Source organism: Cyphellophora europaea (assembly GCF_000365145.1).
Source record: "Cyphellophora europaea CBS 101466 unplaced genomic scaffold supercont1.2, whole genome shotgun sequence".
Taxonomy (NCBI): Eukaryota; Fungi; Ascomycota; class Eurotiomycetes; order Chaetothyriales; family Cyphellophoraceae; genus Cyphellophora; species Cyphellophora europaea.
Genome location: NW_008481808.1, coordinates 3,017,624 through 3,037,856, shown reverse-complemented (window position 1 = coordinate 3,037,856; position 20,233 = coordinate 3,017,624). Strand labels below are relative to the sequence as shown.

The window sequence follows — 20,233 nt, the reverse complement described above, 5'->3', positions numbered from 1 at the left end:
ATTCGTCGAGTGCTGCATGGTTGGGAGGTCTCCCAGTTTTGATGGAGCGGGAATCTTGTCGCCGAGTAAATACTCCGTAGCAAAGTTGCATGCGAAGGATATATATTCATGCATAGCCAGACCCTTCCATGTGACAGATCGATTATCAGCAGCCCTCTTTCATTGCTCCTAACCGTTAAGTCTCTCCTTTAAGATGCAGACCTTCACGGCCGCCGCCTTGCTCGCCTTTCTCGGCTTCGTCAACGCTCAGTCCTCCTCGACACTCGCGCCCAGCCCCACAGAGTCCGTAAGTTCGCCCTTCGGACATAGACCTGAGTTCAGTTGAAGTTGGCATCACGAACCGAAGAACTTCAATAACAGTTCTTTGCCGTTCCCAGCATGTCGTTGTGAAAGACACTGACATCTTAAAGATAGGATGCGAACCCCATGGTGATCACTGGCAAGGAACGCCCTCGAGAGTGTCCCTCCGACGCTAACTTCACGCCCAGGCACTGCGATGGTCCTGCCGTAACGGATTCTGCCATCTCTGCCACTGCGACCGCCACCGACGATGACGACCATGACCACGAAGAAGAACACACGGACGACGTTGGTAGCGGCTCGCTCGAGCCCAGCCCCACGGAATCCATTGGCTGGTAAGCCACCATTGCCGCAAAACGGGGTTTTAGGCTAACGAAACACAGTGAACCGCATGGGGAGTAAGAAGCCCTGAATTTGCCCTCGGGAAGACACGGATTTCTTGCCCGACCCGAGATCGCCCCCGCTGTGGCGGAAGCTCCTGAAATCCTGTGAAGTAGCACTTACTGACATCTTCTGTCCTAGTCACTGGCACTGCGAAGGCCCTGCTTCGGCGACCGGATCCGGCTCGAGCTCCACAGCCGCCGACTCCTCAACTACCACGAACGTCGAGGCTGCTGCCTCTGGTTCCACTTCGGAGACGGCTGGCGCAGAGGCTGCGGAGCAAACAGACAGTGGTGCTGTGCGGATGTACGCTGGTCTCGGAGCGGCCGCTGCGGCGTTGGTTGCAGCCCTGTAAAACTATCGATGGGATGAGGTTGGAGATCACCTGTATCGCGTCCGGGTGCAGCTCAAATACGTAGCCTTCAACGATTCGGGGAAGGACTACCTTCTCGCCGATGTTTCTGTGGACGACCTGTGAAGCCGGGAAGATGTGTCAGCATCAGAGTTTCTTCTCTTGGGGTTAGTAAACACTTTACTCGACCGAGTGTCATTAAGTCCAGGCCGATGGATTGGGGATTCGGATCTTGAAGCCTGCAAACTCCCTTGCCTGTGTGCATGTGCCAACCTGAAGAAACGTAAATGCCTAGGCTCAAGGGCTAGAGGGAAAAGGGATGCATTGCGTCTGCCTGGAAATACAGTCTGGTGAACAATTGCACACACACTCAAAGTTTCCATCATATGCGTCGGTAACAAGACCTCACAGACCAGTTTGGTACATTCATCGTGTGTTCTTCGGCCCCGATGGAACCTTTGATGTGCTTCCCACAAGCTTGCATATCCAAACCGACCCGTGACATTCAGTACAACATAAAAGGCCCGTTGGCCTGCATACCTTGTTTCTGGGCGGGAAAACCAAATTCCCGCTTGCGTTTTGTTGCTACGTGAGAGCGACTGCTTAGCAACAGTCCGCGCAGCATTCGAGGCATTCAAAGCAACATTCACAGCTCTCCTCGCAGACTAGAGGCATAGGTTAGCTTATATGTTCCAATGAAAATGTGATTTGTCGAAAGGGTCAATGCAAAACAGCTGAGGCATAAGCATAAGCAGCCCAAACTTCGGAGCCATGCTCGGACACCTCTCAAGCACAATGCGACACATCTCCGTCGCTTGCAAAACCACGAATAACACCATGATGGAGACAACTTACGGAAACAACAGCAGAGAGTGGCCAAACTGGGAGGGTGTTAGCTCGATCTGGTGGCTTGAGGTAGAAAGCTCACCAGGCCGCCAGACAACCGCGATCCTTCTTCTGCTTGACGACAACCTGCTGAGGTTGCTGCTGCTGATACTGCATTGGTGGGCCTATGGTGGACTTGTTAATCGCCAATCCGCCCCGTGTGCGTATCTCCTCACCTTGCTGATAGTAGCCCTGAGGGGGCGGCCCCTGATTATAGGCTTGCTGCGGGTATTGCGGCTGGCCATAGCCTTGAGGGGGCCCTTGGTTGTAATATCCTTGGTTGGCCATGACGAGATCGGTCGTGAAGAGATGCAATGGCAGATGCGATGCGTGCGATAGTGACTGCGGACGGTAGATGAGCGACGGTAAGGGGGCAGATGAGTTTGACGACAAGATCTAAAGGCTAGATGGAGGGGGCGACGAGGCTTGCGATAGACAGCGCTATACGCGACAATAAGGAGGGACGCAAGAAAGGTCGCGGGTTGAATGACAAGGTGAGGTGAGGTGGGACGACCGCAGGCGCGTTTATTTGCGGTAAAGCTTAGCTGACCTAGTGAGGATTAAGCACAGGCTAGAGGCAGTCTGGGATGGATATTCAAAGTACCGAATACCAATGTTTTACGATTGTCTAGAAGGGGAATTTCATGTCCGAGGGCGTGACTCTGCTCTGGACAGTTTCGAGAGGGGCGTTCGAATGTTATCACAGGGCAAGGAATTGTGGAATTGTCTGCCTTCAGAGCTGGAAGTTCTGAGCTTGACTCCGAACATGGAAGCCCTGAGCATGGAGACTAGGCTACATACACCACCTCTGCCGCCTCTACCACCAAACAATCAGCTGAGCCACTCCTTCGTCGCCCAGAGGAATTCGTCTGTCAGTGAAATCCCTGGGTTGCGTTGTATCTGAGCGCCTCAATCACATGTACTGCGCCTCAATGAGGTCGTGGTGGCAATGCTTCTGAACGTTGGGATCATGGACTGGACCTGGCGGATAGAGCCAGCGACGCGCGTCACTCGTGGCCATCGGGCAGGGTTCTACAGGCTAGGTGGGCTGAAGATTTAGCCACAACCAATGTTCACTCCTTTGGCTGAGATCAGATTGCATGGGCATCACTGCGCAGAAACAAGTCACTGCAGCGAAATCAATAATATTGATGATATCCGACCTCGTGTAGAAGATGTCATATACACTAAACGAAGACACAGTACTGAGCTTATGGCCCCTAAATCAACAGTTTTTCAGAACGACGAGACTGTACCGACAGTGAAGAAGCTCCGGCGCAGCAACACAACGCAGCTCACATGGATGCTGAAGCCCCCGCTCGTCATTCATCATTCATAACTTCATCGAATCCGAGACGTCGTCTTGCTTCTTCACATGCTGTAAACAGGGGGTGGCATATATGTTTGGTGATATTGCGCGCTCGTAGGTGGGTGACCAGCCATGGTCGTGGGCATCATGGCGTAGTTGACAGGCGGTTGGTGCATATCGGGAATCATGATCGGCTCCTGAGGCGACGTGTGGTAAAAGGCAGGATACTCCTCGACCGCAGCGCCACCCAAGTCGTAGTCTTCAGGGTAGGTGTCCATAGCGTCGACGACGGAGATCTCCCGGGACACAATCTTGCCATTGACATTGTACTCCCACTCTTCGTACATCCACTGCTTGAGCTCTTCCATCGGTGGCTGATTGCCACCACCCATGCCTCCACGGTTCTCACTCTTCTTGCCGCGACCCCCACGTTTGTTCTTTGGCGGGTTGAAGTGGGCTCGACGCAGGTGGGCGGCCGCATTATAATTTGCACCATAGGTCTTTCTGTTTTTGCATGCTGCTCAAAGTCAGTTAACTGGTCCATACAAGTGATGGACTGTGATGAAGATCGCAAAGTGCCCTTGGTTGGACGGACGATGCTTCCTTTTTCTGCATTGGCACTCACCTTTGCAATTAGCGAGAAAGGTACCGCCGGGCATGGCCTCCTTGCAGATCCACACCTTGCGTCGAAGAGTATGCTGACGATCGATATGACGATCGAGCTCGTGCACACCATGGAAACCGTTTGGCTGCTCGTCACAGAATTTGCAGTACATGGTCTTACGAGGGGGCTCTTGCCTCGATGCACGGGCAATTTCCGCTTTGCGCTTCATCTTGCCGTCCTCACCCATCACCTCTACGAGTTTGACCCTTGGGGACTCGGAGGGCGACAACGAGCCACTGGACTCCAGCTTCGGTGCAAGAAGGCGAATTGACTTCGCTTCATGTGTCCGAGGCGAGCTAGGAGACTGACTTGAAAAAATTGAAGTATCGCTTTCTGACGAAAGGGATGGCTTCATCTCGGAACCAAAAGAAAAGGGAAGGGGTTGATCGGAGAGAGGACCACGATACTGATCAGGTATCAGGTCTGGTGAATAAGGGAAAAGGGGAGCTTGGTCAGTACCGTCTGCCTTAGCACCGTCTGATCCTGGCTTCGACATGGAGTTCATGCGGAACATGTCGAGGCCATTGCACAATACATCATCAGTATTTGTGCGAGACATCGGCTCACTAAAAACAGTCGGCACCGAGACCAAGCTCGAGTCGCTGGTGGCAGTCATTGGTGTGTGATTGTCACTCGGTGAGTCGTAGGCTTGGTTGTAAGTGAGGGTCTGGCCGTTGAACTCACCACGCTCAACAGCGGGAGAATGGACCGCCGAAATGGCGGGAGTCTTGTATTCTTCCGGAGATCGAGCCAGGAAGTCGGCCGGAGAATAGATTTGGACCTCGTCGATGTTGTCGAGACCGGACCGATGAAAGGTATGGGCAGGAACCGAGGCCGCCGCGGACGTTCTTCGAGATTGTTGGTGGGGGATGTCGATGGGGGATGCCGTTCCCGAACTGGCGACAGAAGCTTGCTTGGCCGTTCTGGTTGAGCTTGGTGCAGTACGTCCAGCTGGAGCTGACTTCTGTCGCTGCAGAGGATGCGAGGACGGGACAGAAGACGCCAAAGAGTCCTTCAAGAGTCAATCCGGTAGAGCGAGACAACGCATAGGGGTACCTACAAAGCCGGGACGCTTGGATGCCGGTTCCGTACCAACAAGTGAATTGGACGCAGGCCGTTTCATCGGTGTGACTTTGGGAGGTTCGTGGAGGCCAAGTTCGCCAGTTACCTCGGCGCTAATCGAATTCCATTGCTGCTTCCAGCCATGTTCGCGTTCCCATTCAGATAGGTGTTGGTTTTCATGTTCGTAGACCTTTCGGTAGGCCTGAATGGCGTGTATGAGTCCAGTGGCGTGTCCAGGCTCCATTCCAAGATCCAGAGCTATTTTGTAATTAACTAAGGACGAGACTGCTAATTGTCAGCCTCATAGTGGCACCGGGCGATGCCATTAGCATACCAGTATAGATGAATTGTTGTCAATAGATAGAAAGTATCCCAAAAATGCTTGTTGAAGCCCAAAAAATTTATGGTCACGTTCGAAGTGAAGCAATTGTCAGGTTCAAAGTGTGGAGAGAAGAAGCGACGGAAGTGCGAGGATGGGTTATTATCCTCTGTGCCGTATCGCAGAGAACTCGAAAGGGGATAGGCAGCGTAGAAAGTACCAAGGAAGAAGCTTGGGTGCGTGGGAGATGACGAGGAGTGGTGGAAATCCCCTGTGGATCGTTTTGAATCACGAGGATTGACCAGGCAAATCTTCCTGCTGTCACGCCAGGCACTTTCGGGCGGGATGCTACCCGGAACCCACCCTTGTCAAGGATATCGATAGGCGTCCGAGCGGCCGCGCCGGGCTAAACATCTAGTAACTGGGCACTTCCAATCGCCCGTAGTTGACTGCACCCGCCATTAGGTGCCCTGCAACCGTCTGGGTATGGTCCGGGCTCGGCTAGTCGCGACGGTCCGGATTGGCTGTTTTGCGGAGTGTCTGACGGCGATTCGTGGCCTCATTTTGCCAACGACACGAATCGCAGGAAGGTCGATGCAGTGTTCTGGTGTGACGAGTCTCATCCATGCTGTGATGCCCAATCCGTCATTCTTTTGACTGCTGCCGACATCGCGAATTGACACAAATTGCTCGAAGGAATCCCCTAACATGCACGTGAGATCTCACAACCACGCGATCGCAACTTCCTGACACACCCTCCGAGCTCTTGTCTTACCTGGCCAGCAGTTGCAATGCCCGATTCGCATACCCCTGGTCTTTCGGATCGCTTCCACGCCCGGTCCCAGGAGTTTGCAGGTCACACGGAAGAACTTCAGGTGCACCCAGAAGTGACGACATCCGCAACCCTATGAACCGGGCACAGGTAGAAAAGACATCGCAGACCCTGCCTGGAGCCCGTGTATTCGCACAATTTGAGAGTACACAAGACCCTGAACATCTGTGGCTGTGCTGGTGTCCTTGATTTGGTGTGTCAAGTACTCCGGAAGAACTTCGCAGGACGAAAGAAGAATATAGACTCCATGTAGGTCCTTGAATAAGTCACGACCAGGGTGACGATTGCGCATACGACGCATCACATTCCCGGTTCGTGTCAAACGAATTCCATACCGCTCCGACGAGTTAGCTGCGATCAGGCAGCAAACTCAGTTATAGGTTCGTGGCCCTTTTGCAACAAGGGAGTTGCCTTCTGGAGCGAACACCGGCGGACAGTGCCTCTTCCGAACATCTGGCTCTATGAAATCCACATGGCTGTTCTCCATGGCGTGGCTGTTTGGAAGCTGGCCGGTAGGAAGAGCATAAATTCCACGAGGTCGCATCCAAATGCTCTACGTTGTTCACCAGCCGTATTATTGCCCAGTGGAGATTCTGTAGACTTGATTAGGATTTGTCGTTCACCAGTAATAGAATGACAGGCTAGAAAAATATTCGGTTGCTAATTGAGGATCACTGAGGATTCTCTGAATTGTGTAGCTTGGCTTCATGAGCCAGTAATGTCTATCCCAGGATCGTCGCAGTTGGCGACGAGGCTGAAGTGCCAAGATCTGCAGCGATGACGTATATTGTTGTTTGACGACACTTCTTGATGGAGAACGGCATGCGGTGAGAGCACCTTGGTCGTCAATCCCTGACCGCGCTTGTATCTGTGACCGCTTGACTGACACTGATTCGAAACGCGTACCGCGACGTCCAAAATTAGCCTTGCGAAGACACTGAGGCTGACGCTGAAGTTGTCAATTTCCTTCCATTGGCAACCATCGAGTCTCTGCTTGCCTCCTTGAGGGGTAGTACGCGCACACGATTATTCCGCGACTATGGCTGATCCCACATTGTACCTTTACACCTCGCTTACTGCCGGCTCCTCGCACATCATCACCGCAACATCTCGTCTTGAGACCATACTGAAAGCAAATAAGATTCCTTTCAGAGCGCTTGACTGCGCAACAGACGAGAAAGCACGCACTACATGGAGCAGGAGGTCGAAAGGAAGAAAGCTCCCCGGCCTTGTCAAGTTTGGCCAGGTGATTGGCGTAGGTCCTGACACCTGTCTCCGAGCAGTACTGACGCCTGTAGGACCTTGAACAGATCGAGGAATGGAACGAGTTTGGAGAGCTCCACGACCAGCTAGATTCTGTTGATGACTTTTTCGAAGACCCAGGCGCAGCTGCCAACCCGAACACGATCAGCTTACGCCCTGAACCTGGTCCAGGAGTTGCCAATAAACTCACACCCATTCAGCCAGGTCCCGGCAGGAAACCAGATCAGACTGCTACTTCGAATGCCTCATCTCGAGCCTCCTCCGAGTCACGGCATATCTCGATCTCGGAGCCTGCTGCAAAGGATAGAGAGGCAAAGAGTCCACAGCCCGCATCAGAAAATCCCATGACAATGACTATGCGGCAGCTGGGAGCCGAAGCAGCTGCGAAGGCAAAGGAAGCTTCGAGAAAGACCTCGGGAACTACACCTAAAGCCGTTCCAACTCCGTTGTCCACTGAGCAGCCAGCGACGGAGGTGGCCCCGACTGTCACTCCTACATCAGCCAAAGAACGCGAAAGTAGTGATCCTAGCCAGGAACCTGAGGTAACTGCAGCGAAAACCCCGGCACAACTGGCCGCCGAAGGAGCGAAAAGAACTAGCATTGACAAAATTGAATCAAAGTCTGTTACCCCAACTTCGCCAACTTCCGCCAGGGCAACAACAGCCGAAACAAACGAGGAGGTCTCGGAACCGGCAGTCACGAGTGCTACAAAGAGCACGGAAGAACAAGTGCTCGATCTGAGAAGACAGAGTACACAAGTCGAACAGCCTTCAAGACTTCATGAGTCCATATCAGCAGAGCCAGATGATGAGGTTGCGGGCAAGTCAGACCAATCTGAGGTCATGGCGGAGGTGGCGGCAACGAAGACCGCAACGCTTCCCGATAGCACCGATGTGACAACGTCAAAAGCAGCACCGGACAAGGATACGGATAGTGGGAAAGTTGACACTTCTCCAAGTACAGAAGCTTCGGCGGAACAAGACGCTGCCGATCCAAAGATCACTCCCGCAACCGGTGCCACACACGAATCCAAGCCGAAGGACCTACCTGTCCAGCCATCGCCTGTCAACTCCGAAGAGCCCTTAGATTCAGCAGCCTCCCCTGACGCCACACCACATTCACTTCCTCAGCCACGCTCACACCGCGGCTCATCTGTAGAAATTGCAGACAGGGCCGAAGTTCAGAAAATTGAAGAGCAGATCAAAATCGAGGAGCATCCTGACGAAGACGAGGTTGCAATTGCCGAAGATGATGCTCCTTCCACTTCCCCTGAGAAGAAGGACGAGACAACAACGCCCACGAAAGCTCGACCGGCGGCAGCAGACACCAAGGCTGGTGCCGATGCGAAGGAGAGTGACAAGCCACAGGACACAGCGGCGAAAGACCCGGAGGCTGCTGCGAAAACAGTTCAAGATTGAGTTGTGCCCAGTTGTCACGCCACTTTAACCAAGTAGCGTCGCTTTGAGGGCAAGAGGGGTGCTGATTGTGCAGGTCGCACTCGATGTTCAGGGTATTAGACATAAATATGCTTGCCGTATGCGAGGCGTAAGCACTGTTTCATACTTGTAACCAACAACCCTTAGGGGCAATGATGATACCAAACATAATTCTAGACTTCAGCAATATTACAAGTGGACCAAATATCGAGGCGGGATGCCTGATCCTATCCTATCGCTAGCCTATTGCGGTGACAAGCTAGGCTGATATCCGTTCAAGCGTTTAGGCCCAGGGATAAGAATGCTTGCGGCTCATGCCTGCTGCAACTGGAGTCGCTCCCAAGATCAGGGTGAGCAGACCTTGTAATTGCATGTATATACATTCGGCACGAATTCTCGGAATGTAGGATACCAGCATGCGGTCTACTAGGCGGAACTGGAATTTCTCTTGACCAAGGACGCCTTTTTCAGGCAACCGATGAACCACGCGCTTGCGCAGGCTCGCTTTCAAATCAGAGCACGCTTGAGACTATGTGGCCACGATATCTCACAGTCAAGTTTCTCTCGACAAGGTATCATAGCTTCTAACAGACGGGTTCCATGTCATGTCGTAAAATCTGTCTACCGCTCATCCAAGCTTTTGGCTCTTTGCTTCGCACTTAGCATCTCCCAACCAAGTGTACCTGCTTTCCCCTCGAATTCCGTAATCTTGTCTGCGGCTTTGATCAAATCATACGTGATGCTTTCGCTGACGACCGAGTCGTGCTTGTATTCTGGGTGAGACCGGACGAAATCCCGAATCCATTTGGCGCCCGTCCACAGAGTACCGTTCGCTCGTTGGCGTATCAGGTCTAGATAGCGCGCCAACTCGCAACGCGTGACGACGGGGATGTTCATGCTATTGAGATACGATTCGACGATAGGGATCAAGCCAGGAAATCCGCAGTCGGGATCAGTCGATCCGTTGATGATCTCGTTCACAGTCATGAGCGTGTACTCATCCTCCACAGGGGGTAACTCGGAGGGAGACGGGGGCCTGCTGGCCTGCTGTGGCGTACTGACTCCAGACGGTATTGAGCTGCTCTCGCCGTTCGTCAGTAGCGAGTGGCGATCTCTCTTTCGAGGGAAAGGATCTTTGCGGAACCAGAATTTGGAGTCTAGCACTGCATTACGAGCATGTGCTGTTTCCATGTTTTCCGTGGTCCGTGGTATGGGGATATAGAAATTGAGGCCAAACGAGAGGATGGCGCGACTGATGAGGACGATGAAGATACTGAATGCAGCATTTTCGAAGTCAGTCATCTGTATTTCCATTGACCGAAACTCGACTCGCCATCCAATGTCGGCGTCTGGTGGTGGAGGCTTGAAGCGCATGTGCTGCCAATTTGTTGATTGTAAGTTTTCAAAATGATTGGAGCCATTGGGATCCAGTTCTTTCAGGTCCTCAGAGAAGATGACTAGGGGGTCTCGAATGAAAAGATGTGCAAAATGCGTAGCGAGTCGGTCGTCCATACCGCCGTCCACAAGCTTCTGCTTAAGTCGCTCATCGACTATCAAGTTCGGATCCAAGTACTCTGGCCGTAGCCTTGGATCTTCGGAAATGTATGTGCTGTTCGAGGCATAGCGAGACTTTGGTATGCGCCAGCGGTCATGCTCCAAGGGTTTTTCGCCCAACTCTTCGGCAGTTCGGTCATCGACAGCTCTAGAAATCTGATTCCATCTCACATCGGTATCAACCAAGAAGCCTTTGTAAATTGGGGTTGCAGCCGTCAGCGCGAGCAGTATCGGCCCAAGTGGAGATAGCTGGTCGTATAGGGTTCGTCCTTCACGGATGTTCTTAGCCTGGAATGTAATCTGAAGGCAGCAACTGCCCATGCCAAAAGCCATGGCGTCCATGTACACGCAGTCGTCTTTTGCTGCGCCATTGCGAACATCATCGTCTTCTGGCCACTTGTGGAGGTCGTAATCGACGGTAGGATCCTTGAAAGGGGACGGGGTTTTGATGTCCTTGAACACAGGAACATTGAGCTCCACCTTTCTTCCCCGTCGTGATCGGATGTTAGCGGCAAGAGTTGGGAACCGGATGTGGGGATTCGCGATCTCGTCTGGTACGAACTGCGACCGGAGGGCGGGTCCAGAAGGCTGATAGTAAGGTTCGATGAAGTCGTCTTTGGTACCGAGTCTGGGGAAGGTGGTCAAAGTCACCGGGAACTGGTTCTTGTCCATATGTGCCTTTGCAATGACGCGCCTCAGTTTCATGTCAGCTTCTACTTTCAGAAGTTCGTTGAAGCCTATGCCCCATGGCTTTCCCGGGGTTGCCTCCAGCATGAAGCGACCAAATTCGGGATGGAATGTTGGTAAAGTCGCGTCCTGACCGATAGGATCATCTGCTGGATGACAGGACACAGCCTTCTCTCTGGCCAACGCTTCGTTCTTGGCGAGGGCGTCGAGGACTTGAGCCTGGCACAGGGATAGTCGAGCCTTCTTCTGCTGCTCGTCAATAGCTACGACAAGATACTCTATCTGGTTGGAAGGTTAGCTGCTTAGAGGGAAATTCATTCGGATATGCAGACCTCATCACCCCAAAGCAGCGCGTCACGTTCCTTTCCCTTTGCTCGACGCCATATATTGAGCAGTTGCTAGACACGTTAGCCTATTGCGATGCTTCGTTTGGATACCACCGACCTCTATGCCCCACTCTCTGACTTGGTCGGCTGCCTTTTTGGCATCCGGCCACGGAAGAGGTGTGCCGAGCTGGCTATCAGTTCAATTAGCCTACACCGTGGTTTAAGGTTGGGAATACTAACAGGAGGCCCATGTTGGACAAATATCAATCTAATAGAGGCGGAAGGGCAAGGAAGAGGACTCCTGTTACTCCATTCGGCAAATGGAGATATATGGCACGACTGGTCGGGGCAGCAGAAGAGGGAGGGAGGTCTGGAAGTGGTCTAGTTGGAGCGGTGGCTGACGAGTGAAATGTCGTGAATCACTGCCTGATGCATGACGTGCTCGTTCTCGTGGTAGGATGCAGCAAATGGGTGGGCTTAGACTGCCGATAGTGGTTATCACTTGTCAACTTCTGACGGCCTCGCGTTGAACAAGGGCCTCGTGAAGGCTTCTGGAGCTGCAAGGACACAATCATCATGATGTGCCCAAGGATAAAAGCCGAACAAAAAGTTCTGCAAAGCCAATTAGTCATCATCTTAAGTCCAGAATCGGAGCTGGCATACAGGACGTGGGGATACGACGCCGGTTGAAGAGTCTTTTGCAGGTCTAGCGCAGGGCTTGCCCATAACCTACCGCGCATATCCGACGACACTGCAAGACCGCGTACTTCTCACCGACCCGATCTGACCTGGTCTGACCTCCCCGTTCTTTTGTTCTGCAATTAAGCAAAGCAGAGGGATGGAGGTTGTGGTCAACTGTGTCTTGTGGCTGAGGTGGGAGTGGCGGTGCCGTAGGACGTCGAAGCAAGTCCGAGGGTATGGTAACATTGGTTACAAGAACACGTGACATTAGAAGTGGTCACGGATCAGGTTTCAAGATTAATGAACTGCGAGCTTGATAAAGGGCGTTCCTGCTCTGGCTTGCAGGCAGCAGCTGCTCAGGCATGGCCTATTCTGTGTCCCAGCTAGCACAGACAGCCTTGTGGCTCTCATTCTTGTGCTATGAAAGACCATGGATTCGAAGGCTATGCTACTGTCAAGGAGCTTTCCTTGTTCTCTTTTCAAGTCGTGAACGCCGTTTCAATGCGATGCGGGCTTTGTCGTTGTATGTACAGCTGCCCCATTCCATTTGGTATACATCGTCACCCCTCTTTCAATTGCTCCGAGCACCACCTTTTGCCGCTCTGATCTCATCCATCTTAGCTACTCGCTCCATGAACTCGTCGTACTGGCATTTCTCGTAGCCGTGTCGCTCGCTCTGGTTATCTGTGAGCTTCTGATGCATGATCATTGCTGTCCACACTCACCTCACACTTCCAGGGCATATACCACGTTTTGTGTCGGCATTTGTTCAGCGGGATCAGGAGGTGTGCGCAACTATCTCGATACGCCAACGGAAGTTTGGCCTCTGACATCTCCTCTCTCGTCGCTCGTCGCGGTTCTGCAAAACCATTAGAGCTCCATTTCCTGAACGAGGTATATCAGCTTACCACCTCCACCGAGCCCAACGGCGTCTTTGACTGCCTCCGCGACCGTCATGGTGTGATTTTACTCGGCGATCTCGGTTTACTAGGCGTCCCACTGGCGACAAACGGTTATGGCTACACTGAGCTCAACCATGAACATCGATGCGGGTACAAAGCTGCGGTCTGCGCAAGGCTGCGAGGCTGAATCTACGTCACGGGTGAATCTGGAACGCCCTACCAAGTCGCGTCGAAAGTGACGCGATTTCAGCTTGCCAATTCAACTGGAACCGCGCAACGCCATTTTGTACCGAACTGCACTAAAGTCCACTTACAGATGTGGAACGCGTGTCAAGTCGCATACTGGACAACTGCCTACCATAAGGATTGCTACGATCATTGATTTGCGCCGACAGGCTCGTCAAGTCGCGCATCATGGCTAGTGGTGGGGAGATTTACTCCGCAACCTACAGCAACGTATGCGCCCGCCCCTCGATTGCAAGACAAAGCTGATCAGGTCACTGCAGGTTCCCGTCTATGAACTAAAGATTGCTGGCGATCATGTCATGCGCAGACGGTCTGACGACTGGGTCAATGCTACTCATGTTCTCAAAATTGCTGGTCTTGACAAGCCAGCGAGGACAAGATGCTTGGAGAAGGATGTCCAGAACGGTGTTCATGAGAAGATTCAGGGTGGCTACGGCAAATACCAGGGTTTGTCGCAATATTGGCGCTGTACTGCAGGCAACTGACATGTTTGCAGGTACATGGATTCCGCTGAACGAAGCACGGTCGCTCGCCGAAAAGCATGGCATACATGATCGTATTAGCAAGATCTTTGATTATGTTCCAGGCGATCGCAGTCCACCTCCTGCTCCTAAGCATGCCACTGCTGCATCGAGCAAGCCAAAGACCAACAGACAGCCAGTGCAGAGGAAAGCCGCTCCGGTTCAGCAGCGTACGACTTTGTCTCCCCAACCCCCGGCCTTGCTGACTTCTGTAGCAACTTACTATCACCCTGCCAAAGAGCAATATGCCGCTGACGATATGCGATATGATAACGAACCAAGCCGCGAGGGCACTCCAGAGTCGTTTCTGCACGACGATGGTTACCTACCTATGTCGCAAACATCCACGGCCTCACGCAAACGTAAGCGAGATTATGAACCTGAGCAAGACAACGATCTTGCACATACAATGTATGGGGACGAGCTTCTCGACTACTTTGTCGCTGCTGGTGATGATTCTCAATCTAATATACTGGCCCCCAAGCCACCCGAGGGCTTCGATGTCGACCGGCCCATTGACTCTCAAGGCAACAACGCATTGCACTGGGCCTGTGCTATGGGCGATGTTCAAGTAACACGAGACCTACTCAGCCGTGGTGCCAATGCTGCTGCTCAGAATCACCCTTCGAATGAGACGCCGCTTATCCGTGCAGTCCTCTTCACTAATAACTACGACAAGAAAACTTTCCCTAGGATAGTCGATCTTCTTGCCAACACTATTGTCGAACGAGACGCTTATGGCGCCACCGTCTTTCATCACATCGCCGAGACTGGTCGCTCGCGCGGAAAATGGAGTTGCGCTCGGTACTACTGTGAAGTCCTCATCAACAAGATGCAAGATATGGGTTCTAGCTACGTCCAGGCACTGCTCACCTCTGTTGATGCCAATCACGACACTGCTGCTCTATGCGCCATTCGAAATGGCTGCGTCAAAGTCGCGACCTTCCTCCTCAATCACTGCCCCGAAGCTGGTGAGATCCAAAACCTGAAGGGCGAAACCGCGAACGACCACCTCCGTGCCCTGCGTGAGAAGCGGGATTCCCTCGAACAGCCTCCATCATCCCCTTCTGGTGCCCACGGTAGCTCCTATAGCCGCAAGTCTCGCCGCAAGTCTGCTGCTCCGGTCAAGGCCCCACTCTCCCGCGCCGCTTCGTCTATGTACGAGTCCACCAATAGCGTCTTCGAATCACAGCGAGACCGCCTTGCTGATATGTACGACAACGAGGCTAAAGAGAAGGAGACTACTATCACCGAGGTGAAAGCCACGCTCGCTGACTTCGAAAATCAGCGCCGCAAAGTCCGCCAGGAAACCTACAGCCTTCTTGCTGACCCTAAGTCAACCGAGCAGGAAGACTCACCCCGCGTAGTGGCTCTGCGTGCTGAAGAAGACGCTGCGCGCCGCGAGACCGAAAGCCTCCTCGAGCGCCGCGAGCACGCCCGCCTTCAAGCCGAGGTACGTCGCTTCGACGAGCAGACCCCTGCCGCAATGTTCCGTGCCAACAGCAGTGGCGAGCCCCTCTCCATGGACGAACTCCAATCTCTCGCTCCTTGGGCCATGGAGCTGGCACGTCAGCAGGCTCGTCGCCGACAACTCGTGCTTGAGGTTGCAGCACTAATGGGGGATGCGAATACTGGCGAAAAGATTGGCAAGCACCGCAAGTTAGTTGGCATCGCGACGGGTATCAAGGAAGACGAGTTGGACGGCATGGCTGGCGAGCTGTTGGAAAGTCTGCAGGCGACGGCAGGGCAGAACGGAGAGCTGGTTCGGGATGGCCGGGGCGTCAGCACGGATGTTGAGGACGCAGCTGAGGGTAGGAGGACGCCGGAGCGCAGAATCGGTGGATTTGGTATTGGTGTCGAGGGGGCTTAGCATGCCCATGAGCGTTGGCTTGAGGAGGGCACATCAGAGATGACTGATGGAAGAGATGCGCAGCAGCTCAAACCCTGTACGAGCCTGTGTATGGTGAAGATGGAAGGCACTGAGATCAAGTCAGTCTCAAGATCGAGATCTTGGCTCTTGCAGCAGACATCTCAGGTGAGGAGGAGGAGACCTTCTCACGAAACAAGCGCCGAGTGTACGCGGCCGGGCACCTCGCGGAGGTGCTGTAACGGCGGCCGAGCAGGCTTCTTTCCCTGCTTGCCTTTGCATCGGCTAGCGCTGCGCCGAACCAGAGTCGGCAGCAGCTCGTAACGTACGTTATGACTATCACGAGCAATACAAACGAATTCGTTCAAGCGTTTGTTTGTCTCAATCCACTCATTAGCAGTGGGAAGGGGAGGCAAGCACATCGACGACTCTCTGGTCAGGTGTCTCATCCCACCCAATTCTTCGCCCGAATAGCGCAGCTTCCAACTGCTGCTCGAGAGTATATGTATACGACCGAACAAAGCTCCCACGGGCTTGATCTTGAGCGCAGCCCAGGAACGGCTCCAGACTCCCAATTCATTTCAATCCAAAGCCCTCACTTCCCGTAACAGCCGTCCACAACTTCTCCTCTAGTTTCTTCCGGCTTCCGTATTGATATAGACCGATGCTATTGAAGCACGTTCTGGCGATCGGAAACCTTTCCGGCTCCTTCCAGCCCTTGCCGTCCATCGGGTCTTCTTTCTCCCTGAGTAAAGATATCTTGATGATAAGGTTTGTCGTACCCAAAGCAGGGATTCGGTCGCTGCCCGTAATGAAGCTCAGGATCTTGCGCTGGTCGGTAGGTGACACACGCGCAAAGAAATCCCAAAACCATATTACCTGGGGCTGGCGGTCTGGCTGCGGTGCATCCTTGGACTTCGACCAGCCCTCGTACACAGCGACTGCGCGCAGACTGCCAATGTCGAGAGGTTCATCGGATCCACGCACGAGGAGCTCGATTTCCTCGGGCCGAAAGAGCGACAAAGCGTTACCTCCACAGACCGTGAAGAAACCTCGTTTGAATGGCTCGTACTGACGTGCGACTGCTGTGTCAAGCATGTATCGAATGTACGAGTCGACGAATTCCTTGCGATTTGAGTTGGTCACAGCGCGGGTACTACCACCAGGACACAAGGGAACCTCGACTTTCTCCCCGTAACGATCCATCTCGATCACGAAGTCGCGACAGAACGTCTCCTGGACGTCTCCTTCGAAATCTAGGAGTTGACGCAACCCCTTAGCCAATGCAGGACGGAACTCGGCCAAATCTTCGAGTGTATAGCCGTGTGAGATCTTGGGTGTGGAAGTGAGCTTATCGCCTGCAGACGGCGCCGAAGCCAACATCTTCTTAAAGACGAATGGAGGGAAGGCAATATCCAGGATTGTTGAATTGTAGATTGCCAAACCCAGTAGTACTCCAACTAGGAAGAATTGTTCCGACGATTCGAAGCAATACGGGTTGAAATAACAGTACTGCGAGTCTTCATCGTAAACGAAGAGTCCATGAGTTGGGTCGAAGATCTCTCTGACAAGCAGCAGAAACCATTCTTTTCGTAGACCACCCGAATCGATGCCTTCTTCACCGACAAAGTCAATGCGCAGGCCTTTCTTGATGTCTCCGCCTCCAGATCCAACAACCTCGCTCACATTTCGCAAACTATCCTCGACTAGACAGTCCCGTCGGACTCTCAGCACCAGGAATTGACTCACAGCTTTGCGGCTCAGTATACTGTCGAAGAAAGCCTCCCGTGCTTTGCCTTCCATTTGTCGCCTAGCATCATGCTCTAGTATATGAATCTTTGCATATATGCTTAAGAAGAAGGGATATTGGCAAAAGGTGAATTTCGTCTTTGTCGACTCCCACGCCTCGAAGTCTGCAATCAAGTCGGCATAGTCGAGCATCGAATTATAAAAAATGCTGACCGGTACGATCTGACCATGTGCATGCGCATGGTAGGTGGCGTTCAGTACATGATTGCCCAATCGCTGGTCTGCATGCGCTGGAAGCTCTCGTTTTCGTGAAGAGTGCCCCAGGTTGGCTGAAAACAACAGTGCCATGACCCTGGAAGCTGATCTGATTTGCCAATCCTCGCCGTAGCCAGAGAGTTGCGGCTTACCGCTCGATGTTCTTGTGGAGCCTGTAGACGCACGAGCGTCCAGTGCCGCATGAAGACGAGAAGGATGGTTCACTTCTCTATTGGAGAAACTAGGGACCAACCCTGCTGTCGGATCGTTTGGCTCGGCAGTCGGTCTCCTCTGTTGCCGGGACAGCCGATATGTGACAAAGCCGCCCACGAGTTCGACAGTGCGCTGAAAGTGGGCGTCCGCTAATCGAGATACCCACGATACCATGATCTGGTGAATCTCATTTGGAAGATTGGCGATGAGACCTAACACACGTTTAATGATGCCAGAATGGTGTCCCAGATTGCGCTCACTACGACCTGAGCCTGGCGCTCTTCTTCTGGAAGAGGCGTGGTCTGCCCTTGGGGCGGGTCTGGTATGATGCTGCTCGACTTGTCGAGTTGAGATGTTCGGATTACCTGTGAGCTGAGTTTCCGATGGATAGATAAGCGGGTTGAACAGTAGCATGAGGAGAAATCGGCAGTCCTCCGGGTGCTTCATCGGCTTGCGGGGCCTCTTAAGGAGGTTCTCGGTCGATTTCAATAAGCTTCTTTGTAAGTGCAGTTGTGAGTCTGTGATCTCTCGGTCCAGGCGCTCCAGTGATATGGAAAGCCACGTATCGTTTGTTGAAGGGTCGAGGTCTCGTCGGATCTCGTGCCACTTTTTGCGCCACAACTCTCCTGCATTGATCACCGTCCTATACCATTCTGCGAGATCTGGCCAGCTAATCCTAGGCGACCGGGCTGAAACGATACCTTTCCATCTTTCCGGCGAGGCGTGGCGATTTCGACCACCCTCCTTCTCAGGACTCCATGATCGGCCTCCTGTCCACCAGGACCCGTTCTCTGCAAAGTCACCCACGAGAAGCGTTTTAGCGTCCAGATCTGAAAGAAACACATCCTGTTCCAAAGGCGGTGTGGATACAGGTTCTGAATACTGCCGCCTGGGCACGCGTTCCGATGTTGATGGTCTTTGTTCCTGCTGAGGTCTGAGCGTGAAGAAGGATGCATTCAGGGCTGAGCAGCCAGTGAAACTGTCAGCAATGTAGTTTTCGAGAGCCTTGAAGATGGGTATCTGGCCCTTCTGGGCTGGTGAAGTAGCCATAGTTTCGTTATTTATGGGCGGAGGCGTTATTCTGGTTGGCATTTCGGGGCATTCTGCAACCGTTGGCACCGAATCAGTGGCTGGGACCGACCCGCCATCGCGCCGTCTCGACCGGAGAGGTGTCAGAGAAGGATCAGACGTACTCCTGACTTTCAAGAGCGGCCGAGGCGACGGGGGCGGCGAGTCTTCATCGTGGAAGGATGTCGTGAAAAGTCCATCGTTCTCACTCTGATGCAGGGGAGACGGGTCGTCTGTAGGAGCGCTTATAGCTATTGGCATCTGGGTGTCACGTAGTTGACTCTCGAGATATCGAGTAAGACAATGATCTATGATCGACCGAGTACGATCCAACGAGATAGGCACAGGTCTTCGAATTGGAACAGTAGGTCCAGAAACGTTCATCGTTTCGATAAAAGGTTCCAAGTCGTTGATGGTGAGGCATGTCGTGCAACGGAACACCTTGAGACCTTGTGGCCATCTGACAGTTGCATCGCAAGTCATACACTTCCCGGTTACCGGCTCTGGTTTACTTGACTTCAATGCAGGCACGGTGGCGGCGGTCTGCGCAGGCTTCTGCTCATCTAAGCTGTGCTCTTTGTTTCCACCACGAGTGGCACTCTTCTTCTCGCTCTTCTTGGACCCGAAGAAGGAGGATATGGGGTGGCTAAAAGATCGTGTATGTGCCTGCGACGGCGAAGTGTCATCCCCCGCAGGAGGCTTTCGGCGAAGAGTTGGAATGTCATAGTTGTCGACGGACGATCCTGGCGGCGGTGGCAGCGGACGGTTGTAGTCTATTGGGTTTCGAGTTTCGGTTGGAGTACGGACGGCTTGGATAGGACGGGGCGGCGTACTATCGTGCGCCTCGTGGGCGTGGTATATGGTAGGCATTGAGCGCCGTTGAGTGTTTGCGGCGACTGACGGAGATGAATCGAGAAGCGCGCAGCTTTGCAGATGTTATACAATCGGTCTTGTGACCTGTTGCAGCTTCGTTTGTTGCACAAGGAGATGGCTAGGGAGCGGTCCGATGTGTCGAAGCCGTCAATCGTCGGGCATATAGTCGCTGCGCGTGGGACCCCCCTCGCGAAGCATATTGCGACTAATTGAGAAGTTGCAAGGTAAGGTAAGCCAGCGGCAAGCGCACGTGAAGAGTGGCAAGATGCACAGTCTTAGGCTGGCTGAAAGTGGTGGCCGCGGCGGTAGTTTCAGTTGTACGGAGTACCTGTAGAGTAATTGATCTCCCCGCAGTCGGCGCCAAAAAAGACCCTTGTATCACCCACGCGGCTAGGCTGGATAAGGACTACATCTACGCGGGCTAGCTATTAAGCTCGGCCTGCAGTCTGCCGGCACAGGGGCACTTTAGAGGTACGGAGTAATAAGAA

General features: G+C 53.1%; 7 protein-coding genes across 7 annotated transcripts; 3 read left to right on the top strand and 4 right to left on the bottom strand.

Annotated features, from left to right (window-relative positions):
* Window positions 1–193: 193 nt before the first annotated feature.
* Window positions 194–639, top strand: HMPREF1541_02654 (uncharacterized protein; the record flags this gene model as incomplete). The annotated part of the gene is made up of 2 exons (XM_008717009.1): window positions 194–286; window positions 415–639. The coding sequence occupies 2 exons, from the start codon at window positions 194–196 to the stop codon at window positions 637–639; spliced, it is 318 nt and encodes a 105-aa protein (XP_008715231.1).
* A 2,650-nt stretch (window positions 640–3,289) lies between these two features.
* Window positions 3,290–5,197, bottom strand: HMPREF1541_02653 (uncharacterized protein; the record flags this gene model as incomplete). The annotated part of the gene is made up of 3 exons (XM_008717008.1): window positions 3,290–3,744; window positions 3,853–4,903; window positions 4,952–5,197. 3 exons carry the CDS (start codon window positions 5,195–5,197, stop codon window positions 3,290–3,292), a joined length of 1,752 nt encoding a protein of 583 aa, XP_008715230.1.
* A 1,946-nt stretch (window positions 5,198–7,143) lies between these two features.
* On the top strand, window positions 7,144–8,785 carry HMPREF1541_02652 (uncharacterized protein; the record flags this gene model as incomplete). Its single annotated transcript, XM_008717007.1, has 2 exons — window positions 7,144–7,359; window positions 7,403–8,785. 2 exons carry the CDS (start codon window positions 7,144–7,146, stop codon window positions 8,783–8,785), a joined length of 1,599 nt encoding a protein of 532 aa, XP_008715229.1.
* A 639-nt stretch (window positions 8,786–9,424) lies between these two features.
* On the bottom strand, window positions 9,425–11,621 carry HMPREF1541_02651 (glutamate-cysteine ligase; the record flags this gene model as incomplete). The annotated part of the gene is made up of 4 exons (XM_008717006.1): window positions 9,425–11,326; window positions 11,377–11,442; window positions 11,489–11,561; window positions 11,611–11,621. The coding sequence occupies 4 exons, from the start codon at window positions 11,619–11,621 to the stop codon at window positions 9,425–9,427; spliced, it is 2,052 nt and encodes a 683-aa protein (XP_008715228.1).
* A 1,001-nt stretch (window positions 11,622–12,622) lies between these two features.
* On the bottom strand, window positions 12,623–13,008 carry HMPREF1541_02650 (uncharacterized protein; the record flags this gene model as incomplete). The annotated part of the gene is made up of 3 exons (XM_008717005.1): window positions 12,623–12,727; window positions 12,777–12,910; window positions 12,960–13,008. 3 exons carry the CDS (start codon window positions 13,006–13,008, stop codon window positions 12,623–12,625), a joined length of 288 nt encoding a protein of 95 aa, XP_008715227.1.
* A 359-nt stretch (window positions 13,009–13,367) lies between these two features.
* On the top strand, window positions 13,368–15,590 carry HMPREF1541_02649 (uncharacterized protein; the record flags this gene model as incomplete). The annotated part of the gene is made up of 3 exons (XM_008717004.1): window positions 13,368–13,409; window positions 13,460–13,646; window positions 13,696–15,590. The coding sequence occupies 3 exons, from the start codon at window positions 13,368–13,370 to the stop codon at window positions 15,588–15,590; spliced, it is 2,124 nt and encodes a 707-aa protein (XP_008715226.1).
* A 573-nt stretch (window positions 15,591–16,163) lies between these two features.
* HMPREF1541_02648 (uncharacterized protein) lies at window positions 16,164–19,742 on the bottom strand (the record flags this gene model as incomplete). The annotated part of the gene is made up of 1 exon (XM_008717003.1): window positions 16,164–19,742. One exon carries the CDS (start codon window positions 19,740–19,742, stop codon window positions 16,164–16,166), a length of 3,579 nt encoding a protein of 1,192 aa, XP_008715225.1.
* Window positions 19,743–20,233: the final 491 nt, after the last annotated feature.